General features: G+C 36.3%; 1 protein-coding gene across 1 annotated transcript in view; it reads right to left on the bottom strand.

The window, feature by feature from the left end:
* Positions 1 to 310: 310 nt before the first annotated feature.
* Positions 311 to 24,322, bottom strand: part of ITGAV (integrin subunit alpha V) — a 99,427-nt gene continuing 75,415 nt past the window's right edge. The window contains exons 19-30 of the mRNA XM_062188868.1: positions 23,845 to 23,912; positions 23,065 to 23,212; positions 22,432 to 22,524; positions 19,123 to 19,202; positions 18,003 to 18,083; positions 16,856 to 16,961; positions 16,077 to 16,235; positions 12,723 to 12,836; positions 5,299 to 5,412; positions 5,087 to 5,194; positions 4,271 to 4,393; positions 311 to 3,999 (exon numbers count right to left, since the gene is read on the bottom strand). Coding sequence (XP_062044852.1) covers positions 3,904 to 3,999; positions 4,271 to 4,393; positions 5,087 to 5,194; positions 5,299 to 5,412; positions 12,723 to 12,836; positions 16,077 to 16,235; positions 16,856 to 16,961; positions 18,003 to 18,083; positions 19,123 to 19,202; positions 22,432 to 22,524; positions 23,065 to 23,212; positions 23,845 to 23,912 — 1,290 coding nt within the window. The 3' untranslated portion in view covers positions 311 to 3,903. The remainder of the gene's footprint in view (positions 4,000 to 4,270; positions 4,394 to 5,086; positions 5,195 to 5,298; positions 5,413 to 12,722; positions 12,837 to 16,076; positions 16,236 to 16,855; positions 16,962 to 18,002; positions 18,084 to 19,122; positions 19,203 to 22,431; positions 22,525 to 23,064; positions 23,213 to 23,844; positions 23,913 to 24,322) is intronic.

Raw genomic sequence — 24,322 nt, 5'->3', positions numbered from 1 at the left:
AAGCTGGATCAAAAACAGAGGAAGGACTTGATTTCAGGCACTCCAACATGGGATGCAGGTATCCCAAGCAGCAGCTTAACCCACTGTACCACAACACCTGTACCTCTGATTATGTATCTTAACATTAGGCTTCCTTTGCTCCTTTCCTGTGTTTCCTTTCTTCAAATAAATAAATCTTAAAAAAAAAAAGAATTTAACTTTTAAACATGTTTATCACCTTTTTGAAGTTATCTTTTTAGTGCATTATTGCTGGCTCATGTGAGTAAAAAAGCAAAGTAGCATTCAAAGAAAAGGACACCATACACAAAAGTGGCACCATATGCTCAAGTTTATTATACAGTCACAAGTTACACACTGGAAACTAGCAGAACACTGTACCAGTTTTCACTAACTCAAATCAAGTTAGCAAATGACAGATTTTAAAACAGACTCATTTTATGTTTCACCCAATGTGGGTGATCACAAGAGAAGCTAAATAAAGACAACTACTTTCTATGTTACTTAGGTAGCAAATTAACTTGATATACACAGCTTCCAGGTTATCTTAAGATATTTCAAAGTTGTCTCAAGACTGGCAAGGAATAATTCATGTCCATCTTGAAATAAAATGGACCATTTGGAGGAAATAATTTGATCTGTATATCCACAGCCTAAAAAAATACTAATAAATTTTTTTTTAGATTAGGCTTACTAGTGAGAACTTTGAAATTATCTAGGTTTGGTTCTATTGTTATATTGCACTTGAGAACAATGACGACAAAAATCAAAATTTGAGTACCTCTTCTAAGTAGTTCATTATGTATTTGAAATTACAATGAAATACAAGCACATAATACATGTTGCACATTAAAAATTCATTGTTCATATTAGCCAACTAACAAGTTAAAAGAGATATGCTCCAAAATATGGAGGAATAATTTACTAGCCTTTTTAGAACCTTTAATCAATTTAAAAATTTTATATTTTTAAAACTATACTTGTAAATATACAAGCTATCCAAGGGTACCAAGAGGGTGACACTGAGATTTGCAATGGCTACACACAAGTTTTTGTAAAAACAGCTTATTCTTCTCCACCAGGTTCATCACTACATTCTGAAATTTAGGAGTACCTATCACTTGCAAAATCTGCTTGCATAATAAAAATCATCTGATCTATTATATTCTTTATTTGCCACAAAAATCTCTTCCTTAGAGTCATGATTCACTATCAAAAATCCTTCACAGCCTCCTTAAAGGACCCTATAAGTCTCTTACTAATTCTTTAATTATTCCCATAAACATACATATTGTGTTAATAATTAACTATGAATTAGTAGTTCCAAAACAGATAGAATTGTGGCAGTATTTTGGCTAATTGTTTTTACCTTTCAGAATTGTTGAGATCTTGATCAAAATTAAAATGATAAATAATCATGAGAAAGGTAATTGAAAGAAAGGGAAAAAGGGATCCTCACACAAATATTTCTCAAACAGCAATTCTAAAATAAATACCAATATAAGAAATCAATATTAGTATCAATATTTCTCACCAATGTCAAATGCTTTTAACATTCTCTAGATTTCTCATTTAAACTGTGTCAGATTATGAGAATCTGAAACTTCAAAATGGATTTTGATTCAACAAATTACAAATATAGTAGTATTTAAAATGTTTGAAGATTAAAATAATTCTCATAGGACTATTTTAAAATATGTAATCAGATGCACTCACATGCTACTTTAGGATAAAAAGAATCCCAACATTTTATTCAAGGAATGTTTTTTCAAACTATACTTCTCCATATTTTTGTATAGATATGGATTTTCATTTCTTTGAAAGAGAATGTATGCTGTTATTTGAAATTAAACTTTATAATTTAAAATATTATGTTAATTTCTAATTACAGTAGCTTTCAATCTGAACTAGAGGCTATAATAGAATGATTGTGCAAAAGCAAATACTAACACTTGTGTTAAAGAGTGTCTACCCAACACACATTTTCAGGAATGGCAGCTGTTAAATGAGAAAACATACAAGTAAAAAGTTGTTATAGACCAACTTAGTGACTGGTGACAGGCAACACTTGACCCTGGGATAAAAATATTTTCTTATTAAAAAGATTTAAATTGCTTGGTAATCAAAATACTTATTACATATGATTAAGATCTTTTAAGTCTATATTCCAAAAACTATTAATTTAAAAATGCACTAAAGCTAAATATAGGGATTTGTCTATGTTCTAACTTGTATAACTCACTTAAATGTGCTTCTATTTTATGAACATGATTTTCGAAGATTAACTCAGCCTCTTGTGTATGGAATTACTATATAATAAGATATGGCAAATAAATCTCAAATTATTTTTAAAACACATAAAAATAGTAAATTACTTAAGGGTAATACTATTTCCTAAAGAGGAAAGCAGTTAAAAAGCTATTAATCCCTCAATTTCTAATGTCCACCATGATGTAATTGCACAAAAATGGGTACAGTTGATAGTCATCCTCGGGCACTGAGGAACTGTGAATAAATGATATATTCCATTAGAAGAGTCACCACCCTACAGGCATATAAAACTATAAAATTATCATTACGTGGCTTTTATTAAAAAAATCTTAGAAAAAGTGATTTACATTAACAAATCTAAAAAAATTCTTCAAAGGTTTCAATAAGTTGAACTGCTTATAAAAATATCTTTTAGAAGTTATTCTGATAGCTGAGACTCGTTTTACACATTATCTTGCTTATCCTAAGGTAATTTCCATGTAGGAAGCAAAAAAGCTGTGTCTAGAATTAAACCATTAAGCTAACTTATGCATTTTGATTCCAAGTGATTCCAAGCATTCTCATGGAGTGGAATTGGGAAATTGAGGTTCTTGTAACTTGTAAGATTCCTCATTCGTCTTGACCTGTTCTCAGTATCAATTTTGGAAATAGAAGAAAAAACACACATATGGAAAGAAAATAAATTAATACCAATGAAAAATTCTGCTCTAATCTAAAAACATATTAATGAGCAATTATGTCAAAGAAGTACAAATATAAGTCTTTTAACTAAAATGCTTTCTGCTTTATAATGTTGTTAGACTAAAGCAATGGACTAACTGTACTTTGGAAATGAACTACAACTCCATACGATTTTAAGCATCATGATGTTTAGGTGAAATTAAACCATTACAGAAAAGAGGCATTTCTGACTACAGAACTAATTTCAGTATAGGCTGGCTTAAAGGATTTGCCATAGAAAATAAACTGTACAAGCAAAAATGCAATAAAATAGATTGTGGATTAAATATAAATAAAAATTAATAGCATGTATCTAATTTTCATATTAAAACAAAATATTGTACCTTTGTAGTCACAGGATAAAAAATTGCTAATATGAGTTTTTTTTTTTTTTTAAAAGTCCACTATATAGGTGATATTAATATCCAAGTTCATTCAGTTATAAAGTTTTTAGTAGCTTGAAAAGTGAATTGTAGTGTCATGTATATTAACATTAAGTACCTATACAAAAGATGTGGATGCTAAAGTCCAAATTTGCATTGCTTTAAAATAACAACAAACAAGAAAATTCCACATATAAATCAGAAACAGTGATTGTAGGAGGTACTATTTTATATAAAGTGTAACTCAGGCACTACTATTTTATGTACATTGAAAAAAACTCTACCACTTGAAATTTTATTTTTAAATAACTAAAAACACAAGTCAGTGTATGTTGTGTTAAATGTATGTCTGAACTTATTTATAAAGAGAAGGATCATAAATACTTGTATTGCTCTCATGTCATGGGTAAGACCGTGGAGGACCATTAGCAGGAAAGTTTTGGAATTTTGTTCTTGATGAAAAAAATTTAAATCTATAATGAAGCTGATGATTCTGATGGGTTAAGATGAAGCATAACTTGGAAAACTGCAGCTAAGTTTCTGAGTTTCCTTCACCATTTTCATGAGGTTGAAGCTGTTCTCTTTCTTGCTCTTCTTGAGGTGGCCGGACTCGCTTAAAAAAGCCCATCTGTCAGTTGAAGAAAAACCAATCTTATTGTCACATAGATGTAGATTACTAAAAGTGTCTTTTTAGCAACTAGCATATAAGTAAGAAAATTTGTTTGGCAGTCAACGTCTCTTCCCTCAAATAATGGGTAATGCCCACCAAGTACCACCATGGCAAGTCCATGTCATCCTTCCTTCCTTCTTGTTCATTCCTTCTTCTTTCCAGCCCTCCTTTCCCTTTGTCTATTTTCCCTCTCTTCCTGGCTTCCTCTCTTTCAAAATTCATTACTTACCCTGTACATGACAAATACCAAAACAGCCAGTAACAACAGTCCTGCCAGAACTGCTAAAATGATCACCCACACAGGCACAGGCATGGGCGCTGGCTGAATGCCCCAGGTGACGTTAGTGGTAACCTGGTGGGGGAAGAAAAGGTTTTTAGTCCTAATAATGGTTTACTGACTCAATCACAAACTATAGGAGTGCCTATTATATTTTATTTTAGCATTATTTACATTATATTCTTTTCTTGGTTAGGATAATTTAATGATAGTGGTGTTTGGTATCAATGGCATGCACAAACACAAATAAAAAAAGTTAACCAATAACAGGTTAACCAATAACAGGTTAACTTCTGACTCATCTGAAATGATTTCTTAAGTAATCCAAACCAGTTTATGATGTGCTGAATTTTTTATTCTTAAGTATCTCCAAAATGCTTCCAGATGTTGAAATTAATTTCCAACTTCCTAATTTTATGAGGGGAAATTTCTGAATTTCCCCAATGTAATTTTGTGTATATGAGGATATTTCAAAGACCCCTGTAGACAGTGTGCATTATCTTTTAATTCTATTTTTCCAAAATAGTACTCTCATACTAAAAAAAATAAATAAATAAAAGTTCATATAGGAAAATACACTAGAGTAAAGCATCTACTTTTAATAATTCTGGGGTGAAGTAGTAAAGTAGTAATGTTATCATCCTACCATATAACTCTTCATTACTTTATATTATTGAAACAAACTGCCATTTTTCAAAAACAAAATAAAAATATCTAAGACCTTTGAACTGAATTCATTTATCCCATTTCCCTAAATCAGTGACTTACCAATGTAGAATTGAAGATATCCTCAATTGGAAGATTCTTATATGGAAACTCTATGACATTAAATGAAGCAGATGACTTCAGAGAGTATGAATGATTCTGGTTTTCCTTCTGTAATGGAAATAACAATGACATGGTTACCCAAATGTCTAGCTTTCTTAGTTTGCTGAGAAAAAAATGGATAAGTATGGCAAATGCTGCATCTGTCTACTCACGTTCATAAAGGTCTCAGTCCACAGCAGAGACTTGACATACAGGATTGCACTTTTGCCTCTGTCTAGTCGCCCTACTTGGCAGACAATCCTCAAGCACTGAGCAATGCCACAACCCTGCAAAGACAAATATTTATGTATAAAAATGGTCATTTCAGCATCTTTTCAATATCTGAAAATCAGACATTTTATTTTACTCTTTGTGAAGGCCAAAGATAAATTATCCAGATTCTTTTGTAGGAATAATACGTAAAGAGGCTAATGGTTGAGTTTACAGGTGTTTTTTGTTATGAGGGTGCCTGTTATATTCCTTTTTTTTTTTTCAAAAAAGAAAATATAAATTTCCAAAGTACAGCTCATGGGTTACAATGGCTTCCCCCTCCCAAAACTTCCCTCCCACCCACAACCCTCCCCTTTCCCGCTCTCTCTCCCCTTCCAATCACATCATGATTCATTTTCAATTCTCTTTATATACAAAAGATCAGTTTAGTATAAATTAGGTAACGATTTCAACAGTTTGCCCCCATATAGCAACACAAAGTGAAAAAAAAAATACTGTTGGAGTACTAGTTATAGCATTAAATAAGAGTGTACAGCACATTAAAGGCAGAGATCCTACATATTATTTTTTAAAAAATTAATTAATTTTCTATGCCATTTCCAATTTAACACCAGGTTTTTGTTTTTTTTTTTTTTTTCATTTCCAATTATCTTTATATACAGGAGATCGATTCAGTACTAGTACTAGTGGTTGAACTCTGTAATTAACACACAATTATTCTTAGGTGTTTAAATTTTAACTGAAAAGTGATCCCTGTTAAATTTAAGAGTGGGAAAAGAGAGGGAGGAGATGCACAGTTTGGGACATGCACAATCAGTCTTGCCCCAAATGATGGAGTTAGTAATGTGCCAGGGGATTCCAATACAATCCCATCAAGGTGGCATGTACCAATGCCATCTCACTAGTCCAAGTGATCAATTTCAGTTCACATTCGATGGCTTGGATAGGTCTAAGAAACAAAGGGATCACACACACAAGACTACTGTCTGCTAATACTAACTGATAGAATCAAAAAGGGAGAGAAAGATCCAGCATGGGAAGGGGGATACACAGCAGACTCATAGAATGGCAGATGTCCTAAACAACACTCTGGCCTCAGAATCAGCCCTTAAGGCATTCAGATCTGGCTGAAGAGCCCATGAGAGCATTGTAGGCATGGAAAGCCAAGATACCATGGAAAAGAAAAAAAGAAGAAGACCTAAATGAAAGATCTCTGTGAGTGAGATCCCAGTGGAAAGAACGGGGCCATCATAGAAGGAGGTACCTTTCTCTGAAGGGAGGAGAGAACTTCCACTTTGACTGTGACCCTATCGGAATAAGATCAAAGTCAGCGAACCCTAAAGGCTTCCATAGCCCTGGCAACTCATGACTAGAGCCTAGGGAGATTACTGACGCCATGAACAAGAGTGTCAAATTGTTAAGTCAGCAACAGGAGTCACTGTGTACTTACATCCCATGTGGGATCTGTCCTTAATGTGTTGTCTAATGTGCAGTGATGCTATAACTAGAACTGAAACAGTATTTTTACACTTTGTGTTTCTGCGTGGGTACAAACTGATGAGATCTTTACTAATTATATACTGAATCGATCTCCTGTATATATTCCTTTTTTAAAAAGACTTATTTATGTATTTGAAAGATAGAGTAATGGGAGAGACAGAAGGATATAAAGCTCTTCCACACACTGGTTCACTCCCCAAATGCTTGCAACAGTCAGAGCTTAGGACAAAGGCAGGAGCCAGAACTCCATTCAGGCCTCCCATGCAGGTGGCAGGAACCCAAGTATCTGAGTCATCATCTGCTGCCTCCCACGTGCATTAGCAGAGGACTGGATCAGAGTCGCTGGGATTCAGTCGGGCACTCTGATATAGGATGTGGGTGTCCCAAGTGGCAGCTTAACCCACTGCCTCACAACATCAGCCCTGAAGGTATTGATTTTAATGTCATGTTACTGAAGGATAAAATCAATAACATTAAAAGATTCACTTTTATGACTAGAATTCAATATTCTTTAGGCAAACCAAGAGCATCATGATTACAATAAGACATGAAAATCAGATCACAATATCCCTGTGGAAAAGAAAAGGAAAACAGACTGAATTCTTAATAGTTACTCAATGTCAGATCTGTAGAAATCACATGGCATGCTGAGGGTCTTGACCACATCCAGTGCTGTTATCCATAACTTGAAGACTGGCACTAAATGAAACAAATATTCACCACTTTCTATCTGCTGGTCACATTGGATTGGACATGCCACTTTGCATGCAGTATTGACATCTGATAAATGGTTCTACCAGTTGATGACTAGGAATAGAACTCCTGAGCTTCTCAGACTCATCAAAAAGCATCTGAAAAGCCCACAGCTAATATCATATTGAATGGTGAAAGACTTGATATGTTTGCTGTAAGACAAGGAATAAGACAAGAACGCCCACTCAAGCCACTTCTATTCAACACTGACCAGAGGTTCTATCTAATGTAATTAATCAAGAATGAAGAAGCCATCCAGATTAGAAAGAATGAACTGAAGTTATCTCTTTGCAGGTGACAAGAATCTTATATATAGAAAACTTTATATAATATACACTAAAACTAGTAAAGAACTAATATACAAGGACAGAAAAGTTGCAGAATTCAAAATCAAGATATAAATAGCCATGAAAAATGTGAAAACAGCATTAAAAAAATACAGTAAAATAATTTAACCAAGTGTTGGTTACTACACCAAAAGCTACAAAATGTTGGCAACAGAAATTAAAGAAGACCTAAATAAACAGAAAGACATCCCATGTTCATGGAGTGAAAGATGTAATATTGCTAAGATGGCTGTACTTCCCAAGCTGATAAAGACTCAACAAAATTGCTATCAAAATTCCAACAGAGGGACCAGAGTTGTGATACAGCAGGTTAAACCATCATTTGTGATGCCAGCATCCCATACCAAAGTGTTGGTTTGAGTCCTAGATGTTCTGTTTCTGATCTAGCTCCTGCTAATGCATCTGGGAAGGTAGCAGATAATGGCACAAGTGCTTGGGCCCTTATCATACATGTGGGAAACCTGGATGGAGTTCTACCCCCTGTCTTTTTTTATGTCCCAGTCCTGTTTGTTGTGGCCATTTCAGGATGGATGGAAAATCTTCTCTCTCTCTCCCTCCTTTCCTACCAGTTTCTCTGTTGTTCTGCCTTTCAACTAGCTAACTAAATAAATCATTTTTTAAAAAAATTCCAATAGAAATCGACAAGTTTATCCTAAAATTCATATGAAATTGCCAGGGACCCCAAATAGCGAAAATAATTTTTTAAAGATTTATTTATTTATTTATTTGAAAGTTAGAGTTACACAGAGAGAAGATAGGCAGAGCTAGAGAGAGGTCCTCCATCCACTGGTTCACTCCTCAGATTGCCGCAACAGATGAAGCTGCACTGATCCAAAGCCAGGAGCCAGGAGTTTCTTCTGGGTCTCCCATGCGAGTGCAGAGGCCCAAGGACTTGGGCCATCTTCTACTGTTTTCCCAGGCCATAGCAGAGAGCTGGGTTGCAAGAGGAGCAGCCGGGGCTAGAACTGGCACCCCATATGGGATGCCGGCACTTCAGACCAGGGCTTTAACCTACTGTGCCACAGCGCTGGCCCCCAAAATAATCTTGAGAAAGAAAAAAATATTGGGGCTGCCACTGTGGCGTAGCAAATAAAATTGCCACCTGTAGTGCCTATATCCCATATGAATGCTGGTTCAAGTCCCAGCTGCTCCACTTCCAATCTAGCTCTCTGCTATGGCCTAGGAAAGCAGAAGATGGCCCAAGTCCTTGGATCCCTGCACCCATGTGGGAAGACCCTGAGGAAGCTCCTGGCTCCTGGCTTCAGATCAGTGCAGCTCCGGCCATTGCGGCAAATTGAGGAGTGAACCAGCAGGTGGAGGACCAACCTCTCTCTGCCTCTCCTTCTCTCTCTGTAACTCTGACTTTCAAATAAATAAATAAATCTTTAAAATAAGAAGAAAAAAAGAAAAAGTATTAGATGATCCACACTTCTCTAATTGCAGTCCTATTGCAGAGCTATAGTAACCAAAACAACTTGGTTTTGCCATTAAGGATGTACATATACATCAATGCTAAAGAATCTAGAGTCCAGTAATAAATTGATCATATATATATATAACTGTGTTTCCAACACAGTTACCATGATATCAAGACCATTTAGATAAATGCTGCTGCAACAACTGCATAGCCACATGTAAAAGAATGATTCTGGACCCCTATCTTATATCAGACAGAAAAATTAATTCAAAATGAATCAAAGGTGGAAACTTAAGGAATACTAGTAGAAAACTTCAGAAAACTAGAAAACTTTGTCATAAATCTTCATGACCTTGATTTGGGGAATATTTTTTAAAATATGACAATACAAGTACAAATATAAAAGAAGTCAAATTGGACTTCCAATTTAAAAATTTTGTGCACCAAGGATATTATCAAGAAAATGAAAAGATAACTCACACAGAATTAGAGAAAATACATGTGATAAGGATAGAGTCCACAATAAAGAATCTTTTAAAAATCAACAAAAGAAGGCAAACAAACTAACTTAAAAATGGGCAAAGGATTACTGACGCCATAAACAAGAGTGTCAATTGTTAAGTCAACAACAGGAGTCACTGTGCACTTACTTCCCATGTAGGATCTCTGTCCTTAATGTGTTGTACAATGTGATTTAATGCTATAACTAGTATTCAAACAGTACTTTACACTTTGTGTTTCTGTGTGGGTACAAACTGTTGAAATCTTTACTTAATATATACTAAACTGATCTTCTGTATATAAAAATAATTGAAAATTAATCTTGATGTGAATGGAATGGGAGAGGGAGTGGGAGATGGGAGGGTTGTGAGTAGGAGGGAAGTTATGAAGGGGAAAAGCCACTGTAATCCAAAAGCTGCACTTTGGAAATTTATATTTATTAAATAAAAGTTTTAAAAAATATATAAAAAAATGGGCAAAGGATGTGAATCCAAACCACAATGAGCTACTTCTTCATTTCCTAAAACAACTATGAAAATTTTAAGGCAACAGAACAAAAACAGACAATAACAAGTGTTGACAAATACGTGGAGAAACTGAAATCCTCATACATTGTTGGCTGAGAGTATAAAATGGCACAGCCACTTTGGAAAATCGTTTGGCAATTCCCAAAAAAGTTAAACATAACATTTCCATATAACACAGCAATTCCACTCCTAGTTGTATTCCTAAGAAAACTTAAAAGTATTTGCTTTCACAAAAACTTGTGTATGAATGTTCCTTTGTCTGCTTTGTCTACCATTCAAAGTGGAAACAACCCAAGAATCCTTCAAACTGATGAATGGATAAACAAAAGGTGGTATAACCACAGAATGGTATATTATTCAGCCATAAAAATGAATGAAGTACTAAATCAAGGAGTCCTCAAAAGTTTTATGGAAGATACATATTATAGGAGAAAAATGTATGGTACTCAATTTCTTGCCCCCAAATAAACTAATTATTTTAATTGCCTTTCCCATGAACTTCTTAAAGTACTCTCATATATGCTACAACATGGATGACATCTTGAAAACATGCCAAGTGGAAGAAGCCATATAACCAAAAGCCACATATATTATGATGTTCAGAATATGTAGGATTATCAGGGATTGGTAGTAGGGGAGAATGGCGAGTGACAGCTTAATGAGAACTGCATTTCTTTTGGAAGTGACAAAAATGTTTTAGAATTATGGTAGTAATTGCTGTGCAATGTTGTGAACAGATTAAGAACCAGTGAATTATATACTTTAAAGTAGCTGAGATGGATTTTATCTTATATAAGTTTCTTCTCAATTTTTTAAAAACACAGTTCTGTAGGAAGATAGAGGGTGCAGGACCAAAAGCAGGGTAGAAGTAGAAGGCATCTTCTATTTCATAGGATAGTCATGGAAGTACTCCATCATATATACATTTCTTAAAGATTTACTTATTGGGGCCAGTGCTGTGGCACAGTAGGTTAAGCCTCCACCTGTGGCTCTGGCATCCCATATGGGCAACAGCTTGAGTTCTGGCAGCTCCACTTCTGATCCAGCCCTCTGCAGATATCCTGGGAAAGCAGTAGAAGATGGCTCAAGTGCTTGGGCCCCTGCACCTGCGAGGGAGACCAACTAGGAGTTTGGCAATAGTCCAAATCGGAGAGGAAGGTTGGACTGGTTAGGCTGTGGCAGTGCTACATAGAACTTACAAGAAGTCTGATTCTGGGTATTTTGAAAGCAGATGCTGATAGGATTTGATGAAAAGCAGGATGTGAGGTTTGAGGGATACAGAGGAATGAGGCATGATGCATAGAGTTTAGACAGAGAATGGAATGAATATTTACTAAAATGTGGACCACAGTGGAAGGAATAACATTGAGAAAATTCAAGGTTATAATTTTAGAGTAAGTTTGAGATCCCCATTAGATATTTAAGAGAAGTTCTTGTACACGGTTGGATCTGGCATTCATAGAATCTGACATTCATAGAAATAACTAGTGCTTGCTATTGAACATTAACATTATACCAGGATTTCTACTAGAGGCTGACTTGCAAAATGTTAAATTTTCCTTTCTTTTTTTTTTTTTTTTTTTTTTGACAGGTAGAGTTATAGACAGTGAGAGAGAGACAGAGAGAAAGGTCTTCCTTCCGTTGGTTCACTCCCCAAATGGCCGTCACGACCGGTGCTGCACCGATCCGAAGCCAGGAGCCAGGTGCTTCTTCCTGGTCTCCCATGCAGGTGCAGGGGCCCAAGCACTTGGGCCATCCTCCACCGCACTCTCGAGCCACAGCAGAGAGCTGGACTGGAAGAGGAGCAACCGGGACTAGAACCCGGCGCCCATAGGGGATACTGGCGCTGCAGGTGGAGGATTAACCAAGTGAGCCATGGTGCCAACTCCAAAATTTTAAATTTTCAAAAACTTAACTTAGTACCTTTAAAATATTATAGTCATTACCTAGGCTGACTCAACAAAATTTAATCATATTGGTAAATACTCTTCTATTATATTTTTGTTGCGGTCCTCTGGGTTTTTAAGAATATTGCCCTAAAGCCTCAAAGATTAAGATAAGGCCAAGATAGAGAACCAGTAAAGGGATTCAGTCAGAAAAATGAGTTGGAACATAAAATATTTTTATTAGCAATCGACAAAGGTAGAACATTTGAAGAAAGTTTGGCAAAAATTTGACCAGAGGAAAGAGGACTGAAAGGTGTAAAAATGTGTGTAGCTCTTTCAGGCACAGCTGTTGTTATTTTTGAATGTTCTTTGGCATCTATTTGTAATCGCATATTTTAAAATGTTTACAGTGAGTGTACTTGAAATGGCACTTACCAAAGTGTGAACATCTCCTTCACTGAGGGCGAGATCCCGCTTCATGACGACATGGCTCCTGTCACCTTGCCCAGCAACTGAGTCATTCTTTTCAGTTGTTTGCAAAGATGAGGCCTGCATTAACAAAGGGTTGGATATGATAAGAGAAAACATTTTACATTCACATTTTGACTTGAACACAGATTCATAATGAAATAATAATGAGTAAAAATTTGATATGATGGAAAATTCACCACTTAAAACATGGCGTCCAATAAGATTAGAGTTCTTAATATGTACAAAAACAGTTGGCTTTCCCTAGACATCACATTTTCTCTTGCATAGATAGAGGCTAACAGGGAAGCTAATGACACACAGAAACAGTCTGTAATACCACAGGACATCTGTGATGAGTGTCAGTTCTGAGTACATTTTTATTTTGTTTTCTTAACCTTCCTTAGACCACACTGTCCCATAGCTTCTTATGCAAATACCTGTGCTAAGATGGATACAACTATATCCAGAAGCATATGCATTTTTTAAAATGACATTTTTTTTGTGTGAGTGAAAATGTCATTTCAAACCGATTTGTTTTCTTGCTTGATGAGAAAGAGCATTCTAAAAGCAGTGTGGCCAGCATACAATCGCAATGCTAAAGAACAATGAATTAGCAGAAGCACAGGGACGGTGAACTGCAGAAACTAGGAAAGAGAGTCCAACAAGGGAGGAATAGAGTAGAGTTCCCACAGTGGGGATGTCAGCTGAGGCGGTCCATTCATGATGTTAATTACAATGGGATGGAAATGTTTTAGTGGAGACTGAGTATTTTCAGGTTCTCGCTGCACCAAGCTTCACAAGTCCCAGTAGTCCCATAAACCAACACTGGTGTTTAACCATTAGATTGTTAAGAAACTGATTTAAACTTGGAAGCAAAATGATTTGCATGACCGCAGATACAGCATCATGGATTGTTTTGAAGGTCATTTGCTATGTCTTTGAAAAATATTTGCAAAAGTTATCCTTTAGGATGTTAATTCTTTAAGCTTACTACATCATAGGTAGGGATTCAAATTCAATGAAGTGTAGACTGGAAGAATGGATGACGGGTAAAAGGTCCTAAGATGTTATCCATTAAATCTAATGAGGAAATAATTTCTAGTGGGAACTAAGGCCTAAAGTCTAAAATACAGTATCACAAGGGTGTATTCCTGATAGCCTAAAACTAGGAAATATCTTATTGGAGCAGCCGAAGCAATAAACAATCACTTATTTTATATACTTATTTATATAAGAAACCTTAGGCTCAAAAAAAATACATGTTTTAAAACGGAAATCTAAGGTACACAAAATACTAAAACAAGTCAATGAATTACCCTATTTTACATATTCAAGAAGCAGATATCTACTTGTACAAGATGATGATCTATCAATGGACAAGTCGTTATTTACAATCCCTTCATATTCCTTTACTTGAATTAGTCAAAAGCTTTCAACTGATACTTTGCACCATATATTATTTTAATAAGTTAGAATGAGTTTTTCTTTAGAGAGCTTACTGGAACTGTTTGCATTTGCACCAAAATTAGCATTTGTGGACTTCCTATGGCATTTCCAAGGGAGAAGCACCATTAGGTTTTCTATACTCCCAAGGAATCTGACACTTAGCACCTCTGCAGATTAAAGGACTCAAGTATTTCATTGAAGGTTCTTCATGTTTGAAACATAGTTTTGGGGTAATCCTACGTGTTTTGCTGTAAAAACAAGTCAATCAAGTAACTGGGAAAATATACTGGGAAGACTAAAATAAACAGAAAGCCTATTTTCCTGTTACCTAGAGCACAGGCAGTTACTAGGGAAGATGAGTTTTCATTTCCCCAAATTAATACGCTAAGGTGAAAGGATGAATTAGTTCTTAAAGGACAAAAGTATGGTTTTTTTTTTTTTTTTTTTTTTTTTTTTACAGGCAGAGTGGACAGTGAGAGAGAGAGAGAGACAGAGAGAAAGGTCTTCCTTTGCCGTTGGTTCACCCTCTAATGGCCACCGCGGTAGCACGCTACGGCTGGCGCACCGCGCTGTTCCGATGGCAGGAGCCAGGTGCTTCTCCTGGTCTCCCATGTGGGTGCAGGGCCCAAACACTTGGGCCATCCTAATTCCATTCCTGCTGTTTGTCTGGGGCAGGGAGGACATGAGATGGCAATAAGGAATTTGCTTTCGCAGGAGATTTTTCTATAGGAATTTTTTCCTTATTCTGATGTCAGAACCATTTTCAGAACAAATAAGGCAATTCAGGAAGGGGAGGGTTCTGGCAACTTAATTACTGTATTTTATCACCTTGAAACATTGGAAGCAGTTGACCCTTCTGAATCCTATTTCCTTGCAACTTTTGCTCCATTGCATTTATCCAGTGTATAATATTGGAGCAAAAGTCAAATTGAGCCACTTAAGAATATCTCCTGTGACTCACTAAACACTCAATAATTGCATGGCTCCTTAGGACTTCACAAAATTTATTCTTATCTGTTATAAAATCTAATCCTGGGGCCAGCAATACTGCATAACGGATTAAGCCACTGCTTGCAATATTGGTGTCACATATGGGTACTGGTTAGTGTCCCGGCTGCTCCACTTTCTTTCTTTCTTTCTTTCTTTTTTTTTTTTTGACAGGTAGAGTCAAAGACAGTGAGAGAGAGAGACAGAGAAAAGGTTTTCCTTCTATAGGTTCACTCCCCAAATGGCCACCACGGGTGGAACTGCGCCGATCTGAAGCCAGGAGCCAGGAGCCTCCTCCTGGTCTCCCATGCAGGTGCAGGGGCCCAAGCACTTGGGCCATCCAGCACCGCACTCTCGAGCCACAGCAGAGAGCTGGACTGGAAGAGGAGCAACTAGGACTAGAACCCAGCGCCCATATGGGATGCTGGCGCTGCAGGTGGAAGATTAACCAAGTGAGCCACAGCGCTGGCGCCGGCCCCCCAGCTGCTACACTTTCAATCGACCTCCCTGATAATGCACCTGTGAAAGCAATGGAAAATGGCCCAAGTCCTTGGTCCTCTGTACCCATGTGGGAGATCTGGATGAAGCTCCTGGCTCCTGGCTTCAGCCTGGCCTAGTCCTGGCCATTGTGGCCATTTGAGGAGTGAACCAGAGGATGGAAGATCTATCTCTGGCTGTCTTGCTCTGTAACTCTTTCAGACGAATAAAATACATCTTTAAAATAAATAAGTAATCTAATCCTTAGTGTATTAGTTACAAACTAAAATATTTTTGCAGAATTGTTTGTGCATTAAAATAGTTGTTTCATTTCCTGCATTTCATTTATAGGTTGAGATAGTAACAAAAAAAAAAAGCATGTTTAAGGGCTGTTTTTAAACATATTACCTTAATTCTCAAAGGATTGATCTCCATATCTGAAGTACAGTTCATTGGCCCATCAATGTCATAATGAAGAATGTACAACAAAGTATTGTTGTTATATTTATAAGGCCACTGAAGGTTCAGCATTGCCTTGCTGAATGAACTTGGACCATTGTTTCTCAGCTAACGAGAAAGAGAAAATAAAAATAACGTAGGCAAAAAATTCATTCTAGAATTGTTCTCATGTCAAATTCAGAAATGACACTAATGACAAATCAACAAGATTTGACTTTCCATTGTAAGGTTCTAATATTACAACAAGACCATTAATATGCAAAAGAAATCAAACTCAACAGTTATTTTAAAGTAGACTAACATGAATGAGAATATGCCAGAATGAAAATATAAACCAAATGTAAAAATATTTTAAAAGTTATCAATGAACAATAACAAAAAAAGTTCTTCCTAAAGAAATATTATCTGTTAAAGGCATATCCAATTTTTACTTAGCAATGCAATAGGTTCATGAGAAAATACCCAATTCCTTGTTTCTTTTATTCGAGAAGAACTTACTGGTTTTAAACAACATCTTTTTAAAACATAAAAAATAAACCACAAATCATAAGCTATTTCTAATAAAAATGTACTTATGAATAAGGAAGATTTTCATAGAAATCCCTGATACATATAAAAGCTGTGCACAGTTTAAGTAAAAACTAAATGGAATTATTCTAAAATCAGCTTAGCTGTTCTTCTCTTTGCTGGCTGTCATTAGGCTTCAGTTAAATCTAACAGCCCCAAACCTCATAGATGTGCTGAACAACTGGACCAACATCTTCTTCAGTCTCAGGATTCTCTTTGTATTCCCAGTTTGGAATTGGAAGAAATATATGATCAGGACTTGAGACTCTAAACAGTGATTAAAGAAAACCTATCATGAATATCAAAATGGCATTGTCAGTACATTTTCAAAAGTATACATATTCAAAGAATTAAATGTACATTTTGATTTAATGCTATAACTAGTACTCAAACAGTATGTTTCACTTTGTGTTTCTATATGGGTGCAAACTGTTGAAATCTTTATACTAAATTCATCTTCTGTATATAAAGAGAATTGAAAATGAATCTTGTTGCAAATGGAAGGGGAGAGGGAGCGGGAGAGGGGAGGGTTGCGGGTGGGAGGGAAGTTATGGGAGGGGGAAGCCATTGTAATCCATAAGCTGTACACTGGAAATTTATATTCATTAAATAAAAGTTAAAAAAAAATCATCAAAAAAAATTAGACCTAATAAAAAATATATTTTAAAAGAAACAATCAGTGAATGCAGGTATGCACAAAAACTGTTCTTACTAAACTTACTTTTTTAATAGCTGAATTGAACAGTAAATCTGTGGGACCTCCATTGTGGTGCAGGCTAAAGCCAATGCCTACAATGCCAGTATCTCATATGGGTGACGCTGATCCTGTTTGCTCCACTTCCAATCCGGCCTTCCATTACTGTGCCAAAAAAGGCAGTTGAATATGTCCCAAATGCTCAGGTCCTTGCTACCCATATGAGAGACCCATACAGACTTACAGGCTCTTTGCTTTGGCCCGGCCCAGTCCCAGTTGTTCCAGCCATTTGAAGAGTGAACCAACAAATGGAAAATCTCTCTTTCTCTATGTCTTCTCCCTCTCTCTGCCTTTCCAATAAATAAATCTCTTTTTTTTTTAAAAAAGTAAAGTAAGTTTGTGAAAGTTCAATAAAATGTCATGCTCGTTCCCGTGTCTTATTCCTTCCCAGAGTAACATCAAATCAACATTTGGAGCTTTGGAACACACTTAAGACCTTATAGCTATCAAAGTTACTGTCTTAGTTAAACTACTCCAAAAGAGGCTAAGGTCTAGGAGTTGCTTTTGGAAAGCAATCACAAGAATGAGACATTTAACTTCGTAATCATACTGACCCTCTTATCTCAACAGCAGCTAAAACAGCAAGATCGACTTTGTAGGATACTACTGGGCTTACTTTGTCAAAAAGGTTGGAGCTGAAAAGGAAAGAAAACATACTTAGGACTGAAATGAGCAAAATCTCCATCAAAATAATACAGAAACCCAGTGAAAGTAAAAATAAACAAATTAACAGTAAAGAAAAAATAAGCACGAATCAAAAGAATTATTTCCATTTCCACATAATTCTGATGATTTTTCTCTTATTTTAAAATTTTGTCTTGCTAGCAATAACACCATTTGACTTCAAATCAGCTTCTCCTGATGACATTGTAAAAGCTAATCAAAAGAAAGCATTTACTAGAGAATAGTAACAAGGAAAACGATTACTGTTGTAGAGCTTTTTATTTAAAATTAATTTAGTCTTTATAGGATCACTTCATAATATGGGATTCAGGTTGTGAATTTTATATTAAAATTGTCTAAGTCAGTAGGTAATATGTTTTTGCACTGAAATTTTTGTTTTTTACTCTATCTTTTAGTGATAACTGGCTCCAAGTTGATAGCCTATAATGAGTGTATGTTTACAAAAGGCAAATGAAAACTTGATATTGTGAAATCAGACCTCAGATATATTTGTTTGGCATTCTACTTTATAAGTTTTACAATGAGATACTTTCTTTTATAAAATATTTTTGTGCTTTATTCTTAAAAAAATGCCAACATGAGATTATTCTAGTTTAGTGTAAGGATTATTCTTCTGTGTGGCATAACATAGCTGAGATAACATATTTTAAATATTATTGATATCATTCCTAGTTTCATTATTTTTCTGTAGGTGAATACTAAAATTTTTCTATTAGAAAATCTTTAGATTCCTGACTTTTAAGAATACCATGGAAGTTGTTGAAATACATTTTGATGATAATAAAACGAAAATCTTTTAAGGGACCATGTAAAAAAAATTTGTCTTGCAAACTCAAAGCTGGAAAAATTATTCTTATAATGTAAATGTAAATTTTTAAAATTCTATAATCAAGTACTGAAACTTTAATTGATATATTACATAATCATTAAGCATAGTACATATTTATAACAAAGATTTTCCTCCAAGTTGTTATAAAGTTCTTCTCATACCTTTGAATTTGTAAATCAAATTTCACAGAAGTATCCATCTCTGATTGCTGGTGCACACTGAAACGAAGACCAGCTATGAGCTGAAGGGGAGAAGAAAAGAGGATAATTTAAGAACAAATGGCAGTATATAATAATGTTAGCCAATGTCTAATTAGTGAAATTGCAAATCCAAGTCAAACAAATATAGTTCTAAAATACGGTTTTCCTTTTTCTTTTAAATTTTATTATTTATTTGAAAGACAGAGTTTATACATATATAACTTTATATATATGTATCTATACATATATATGTGTGTATATATATATATATATATTGAGAGAGAGAGAGAGAATCTTCCATCCACCATTTCACTCCCCAAAGGGCCACAACAGCCACAGCCGGGCCAGACCAAAGCCAGGAGATTAATCTGGGTTTTACACGAGGGTGGCAGTGTCCCAAGCACTTGGGCCATCTTTCATTGCTTTACCAGGAGCATTAGCAGGGAGCTGGCCCGGAAGTGGAACAGCCAGAATGCAGGCTGATGAACATATGGGATGCCAGCATCACAGGCAGTGGCTTAACCTGCTGTGTCACAATGCTGGCCCTCTAAAATAGAGTTTTTCTGAGCTAACAATAAAACCGAACAAAGATAACTAAATCTGATTTTCTACTGAATCTCTTTAAGATTTCTGGGCCAATCCATAATAGAGCCTTTAAAAAAAAGATTTATTTATGTATGTATTTATTTGAAAGGCAGCACGACAGAGAGAGAGAAGGGAGAGATTTTCCATCCACTGATTCCCTCCCCAAATGGTCACGCCAGTCAGGGCTGGGTCAGAAGCCGTGTCCTGGTCTCCTGCAGGGATGGAAGGGGCCCGAGCACTTGTCATCCGTGATGGAGCCTTTTTAGTGCAATTACTAATCATAATTAACTCCTTATAATATTGAGTATCTTCCTGAAAGTAAATGCAATAAAATATTTGTTGATCCAGTCAAAGTACAGTAATGAGACAAATGATTTGGTAAAAGGAAGCTAATAACAGAACTGTGTTCATGGGCAAGAAAACAAGAAAGGGATAGTTGGTAAAAGTAAGAGACTCTGGCTGACGTAGGCGTGAGTCAGCCCTGCAGTGCACAGCAGTTTAAGCCACTGCCTGTGAGACTGACACTAGTATGAGTCCTGGCTGCTCTGCTTCTGAGCCACCTACCTGCTAATGTACCTGGAAAAGCAGCAGAAGATGGCCCAAGTGTTTTCTAGCCATGTGGGAAACCCAGATGGAGTTCTAGGCTCCTGGTTTTGGCCTGGACAAACCCCAGTTGTTGAGGCCATTTGGGGAGTGAATCAGTGCATTGAAAACCTGTTATTTCTTTCTGGGTTTCTCCCTCTTCTTCTCTGTCCCCCCGCCTTTCAAATAAGTAAAAACAAAACAAAACAACAAAAAAACACAAATCTTTTTAAAAATGAAGAATGCACTGGTGTGGCCAGAACCAGAATTTTTTTCCACACCACTTCACAACCCTCAGACACCAAATATCCTAATTCCTACAGGTAGAAAATTGAGACATTTTAAAGAAAACAATCAAGTCGAAAGGTATAAGAAAACATGCTTCTAGCAGAATCATATACATGACACATAAAACTGTACTTCTAGGGCAGGTATCTGGTATTGGGCACAGTGAGCAGGACACCACTTGGGACAGCCACATCCCATAGTGAAGCTCCTGAGTTAACGTCCTACGTGCGCTCCGATTCCACCTTCCTGCTAACGCGCACCAGGGGAGGCAGAAGGTAATGGCTCAAGTATCCTGGCTCCTGGCTTTGGCCTGGCCACACTACACTGTTGTGAGCATTTGGGGAATAAACCAGCAGAAAGACGACCTCTCTCTGATGTGGTCTTTCTGTCTCTCTGCCTTTCAAATCGAAATGAAAATAAATAAATGAATTTTTAAAAATGGTACTTCCTGAGGACTTTATGAAGCCAAGAGCTGGCCATCTGGAATAATAGGAACTATCTATAATGAGGGAGCTGTGAACAATAACAACAAAAAAAGCTAGAAGGAGTGAGACTAAAAAGCAACACAAACTGGTGTTGATATGGGGTGCTAACTGACTACTTGTGGAAAAACGGAACGCAGGATATTTTGCTCAATGCCTCTTTCCTAAGAAAACACATATCTAGAAATAATGACTTTAATGAAAAATACACCAAAAGTGACACAGAATATTTATATTCATATTAACACATCTTCAAATTATCAGTGTGCCATTAAATAAATTTTGTTGAAACAGTAGTAACACAATATATACTGGCATTTGTTCTTAGATTCTAAGAATTCTACAAGGTACATTTCATTCACTTTCTGGAAGGTTTGGGAAGAGATGCATGGTGTGCTTCTTTCCAAGCTCCTGTGCTCCTATTCCACCACGTAAGGGGGAAACTGATCCAACGAAGCCTTATTTTGGGCCCTGTATAGGACCCACAACATAGGGTTTCAAGTTCAGGAGATAACTCTATCTCATCTAAGAACATCAGTCCTAGTATTTACCAGAGTGGCTTTTGAGGATCCACTAAAGTGTGTATTAAAATATCCAAATTATGGGACCAGGCTTGTAGCACAGCAGGTAAAACCACTGCCTGCAATGCCAGCGCCCCATATCAACATCAGTTTGTGTTCTGGATGCTCCACTTTCAATCCAGCTCCTGGCTAACCGACTGGGAAAAGCAGCAGCAGATGGCCCGAGTGTTTGTTCTCCTGCCACCTTTGTGGGAGATGAAGCTCCCGGCTGCTGACTTTGGCCTGGTCCAGCCTGGGCAGTTGCAGCCACCTGGGAACTAAACCAGCAGAAAAACAATCTCTCTCTGCCTCTCCCTCTCTCTCTGTAACTCTCTAAAATAAATAAATAAATCTTTAAAAATATATAAAATAAAATATCAAAATTATAACTTGAGACCTTAGTTTAAACCCATGGTGGGGAATATCTGGCCTGTGGACTGTATAAGGCCTGCATTAGCCAAATGGACCTTGGGTGAATAAAGGATCCTCAACCCTGACTTAAACCACGTTCTTGCCTATTAACCATATTGAAGGCATTGTAAAGGATGGTCACCTAATAGTGTAATAACGTAACCTATTGCTTTGGTATCTTAATTAAAGTTAAATAAAATTCTGCTAATTACTAAACTCTGTTATTTACTAAATCAAAACCAATTTGAAGACATTATTATAAAATGTCTATTCAAGAAATCACTATGGAAAAACCTAAAAAAAAAAAAAAAGCATGTGATTCTATTTATGGAGGAAAAATTTATTTAATTAAAATGTCTTACTTGGGTTCCAGCCTTCATTGGATTGCCAAGATCACATACCACCTGGCGGGTTTGGTTTTCTGTCTTAAATGCACAGGAAAGTCTTGCCAAGGCCTTTGATGGACAAAGAAACAGGATATGAAATTCAAATAAATTTATGACCAAAAAATTAAATAAATAAAATGCAGAAAACACAAGACTAAAGTTCTTACATAATATCAAGTGGTTGGATATTTAAGTTTCTTTTTTTGATGAAGCAAATTCATCTATTTGAGCAAACCAAGAGTAAGACAGAAGCCAGAACTGGGTACAACTGCCACATAGATATGTAAAAGTGTGTCTGAAAGATCCCAAGAGAACTTAGATATGTAACCATGTTGCCTCTGGCAAAGAATCTGATGGACAGGCTTAGACACCTTATCCATCTGACCTTGTTTTCAGACACTAAGCTAGCAATTCTAAAAAAACGTCCTATCAATGCATTGCACAACGTATTAAGCTTGAAAGGGATTATGTCAGACCAGCACACTATTGTCTAGCAATTGAGCCTTAGGTAGAATGGCTAAGCTTGTGCTTCACTAAGCAGGGGAGTAGTTCATTATTGTTAATAAAACCCATGAGTGCATTTTAATGTTTAAAGAGAAGCTTGCATACTTCACTGTTTCGGACAACCCCAATGAAGTCAGCCTGCGGTGGGATGGAAATGATGAGCTCAGCCTCATATGCACCTTCCCCTTGATTCTCAGCCTGAACGACCAACGTCAGAGGGTTGTCATCCCCAATATAGATCTTCTTTTGATCACTGCAAGTTAATACAGATCCAGACGGTGAAAAAAAAAGACGATACAGGGAGCATATGACAATTCAAAGAAACGAAAGATAAATACACAGACAGCACTGACAAGTTCATCAGCATCTTAAGATATTTTAAGACTGCTTCACAGCTCAACAGAAACAGAAAATAGCACAGTAGATACAAATTCCATGCTTCTCTCAGTAAAACACTGATGCAATTAATACATAATAAGTGTTCACATTTATTACTGAATTTTCTAACTCTGCATCTGCTTAATTCCCAGATTTCTTTTTTTAATAGCTGGATTAATCATTTGTCATGATTCTTATAGGATTCTTTATCATAGGTATATAATATAGACTAGTAGGAATATACTTTAGAATATGTCTACAATGAAGTAAACCTTTAAAATAACATCACATTACTTTGTGACACTACCCATTGCTGAATGGTAATAAATCAGTCAACCTAGGCATCTGGTGAAAACACAGCTGATATTTTTGTTGAGGCTTTATTTCTATTATAGAAAATCATGTATTATAATCAAATATAACTACTTATTAAAACTTTGAATAGGAAAATGTGCTCTTTCACTTACATTGCTAATTATATTGTTTCTTGTTTAGAACAAAACTTACCTATCTACAGAAACTTTCAATTTGGGTTTGCACACATTGTCTTCGCCACAGTCAAGTAGAATATGTGCCTAGAAAAAAACAGTTTTTTTCTATGTGATAAAATATCAGTATAGGTTATATATGAAGCACATATCAATGTACATTTGTGGATACATGCATATATACAGATTTTTTTTTTCTTTTGAAAGGCAGACAAGACAAGAGAAGAAGAGACAGAGGTTTTCTATCTGCTGGTTCACTCTCCAATTGGCTGCAATGGCTGGGATTGGGGCAGGAGCCATAAGCCACTTCCAGGTCTCCCACACAGATGCAGGAGCTGAAGGACTTGGGCCATCCTCTGCTGCTTTCCCAGGGAGCTGGATTAGGAGTGGGAGCAGCTGGGAATCTCATATGGATGCCAGTGTCGCAGGCAATGGCTTAACCAGCTACGCACAATGCCAGCACCACAGGCAAATTTTTATATACACTCCTCAACTTG

This window comes from Lepus europaeus, chromosome 1 (genome assembly GCF_033115175.1).
Source record: "Lepus europaeus isolate LE1 chromosome 1, mLepTim1.pri, whole genome shotgun sequence".
In the NCBI taxonomy this organism is placed as follows: Eukaryota; Metazoa; Chordata; class Mammalia; order Lagomorpha; family Leporidae; genus Lepus; species Lepus europaeus.
The sequence above is the reverse complement of the archived record's forward strand: the minus strand, read 5'-3'. Positions and strand labels throughout refer to the sequence as shown.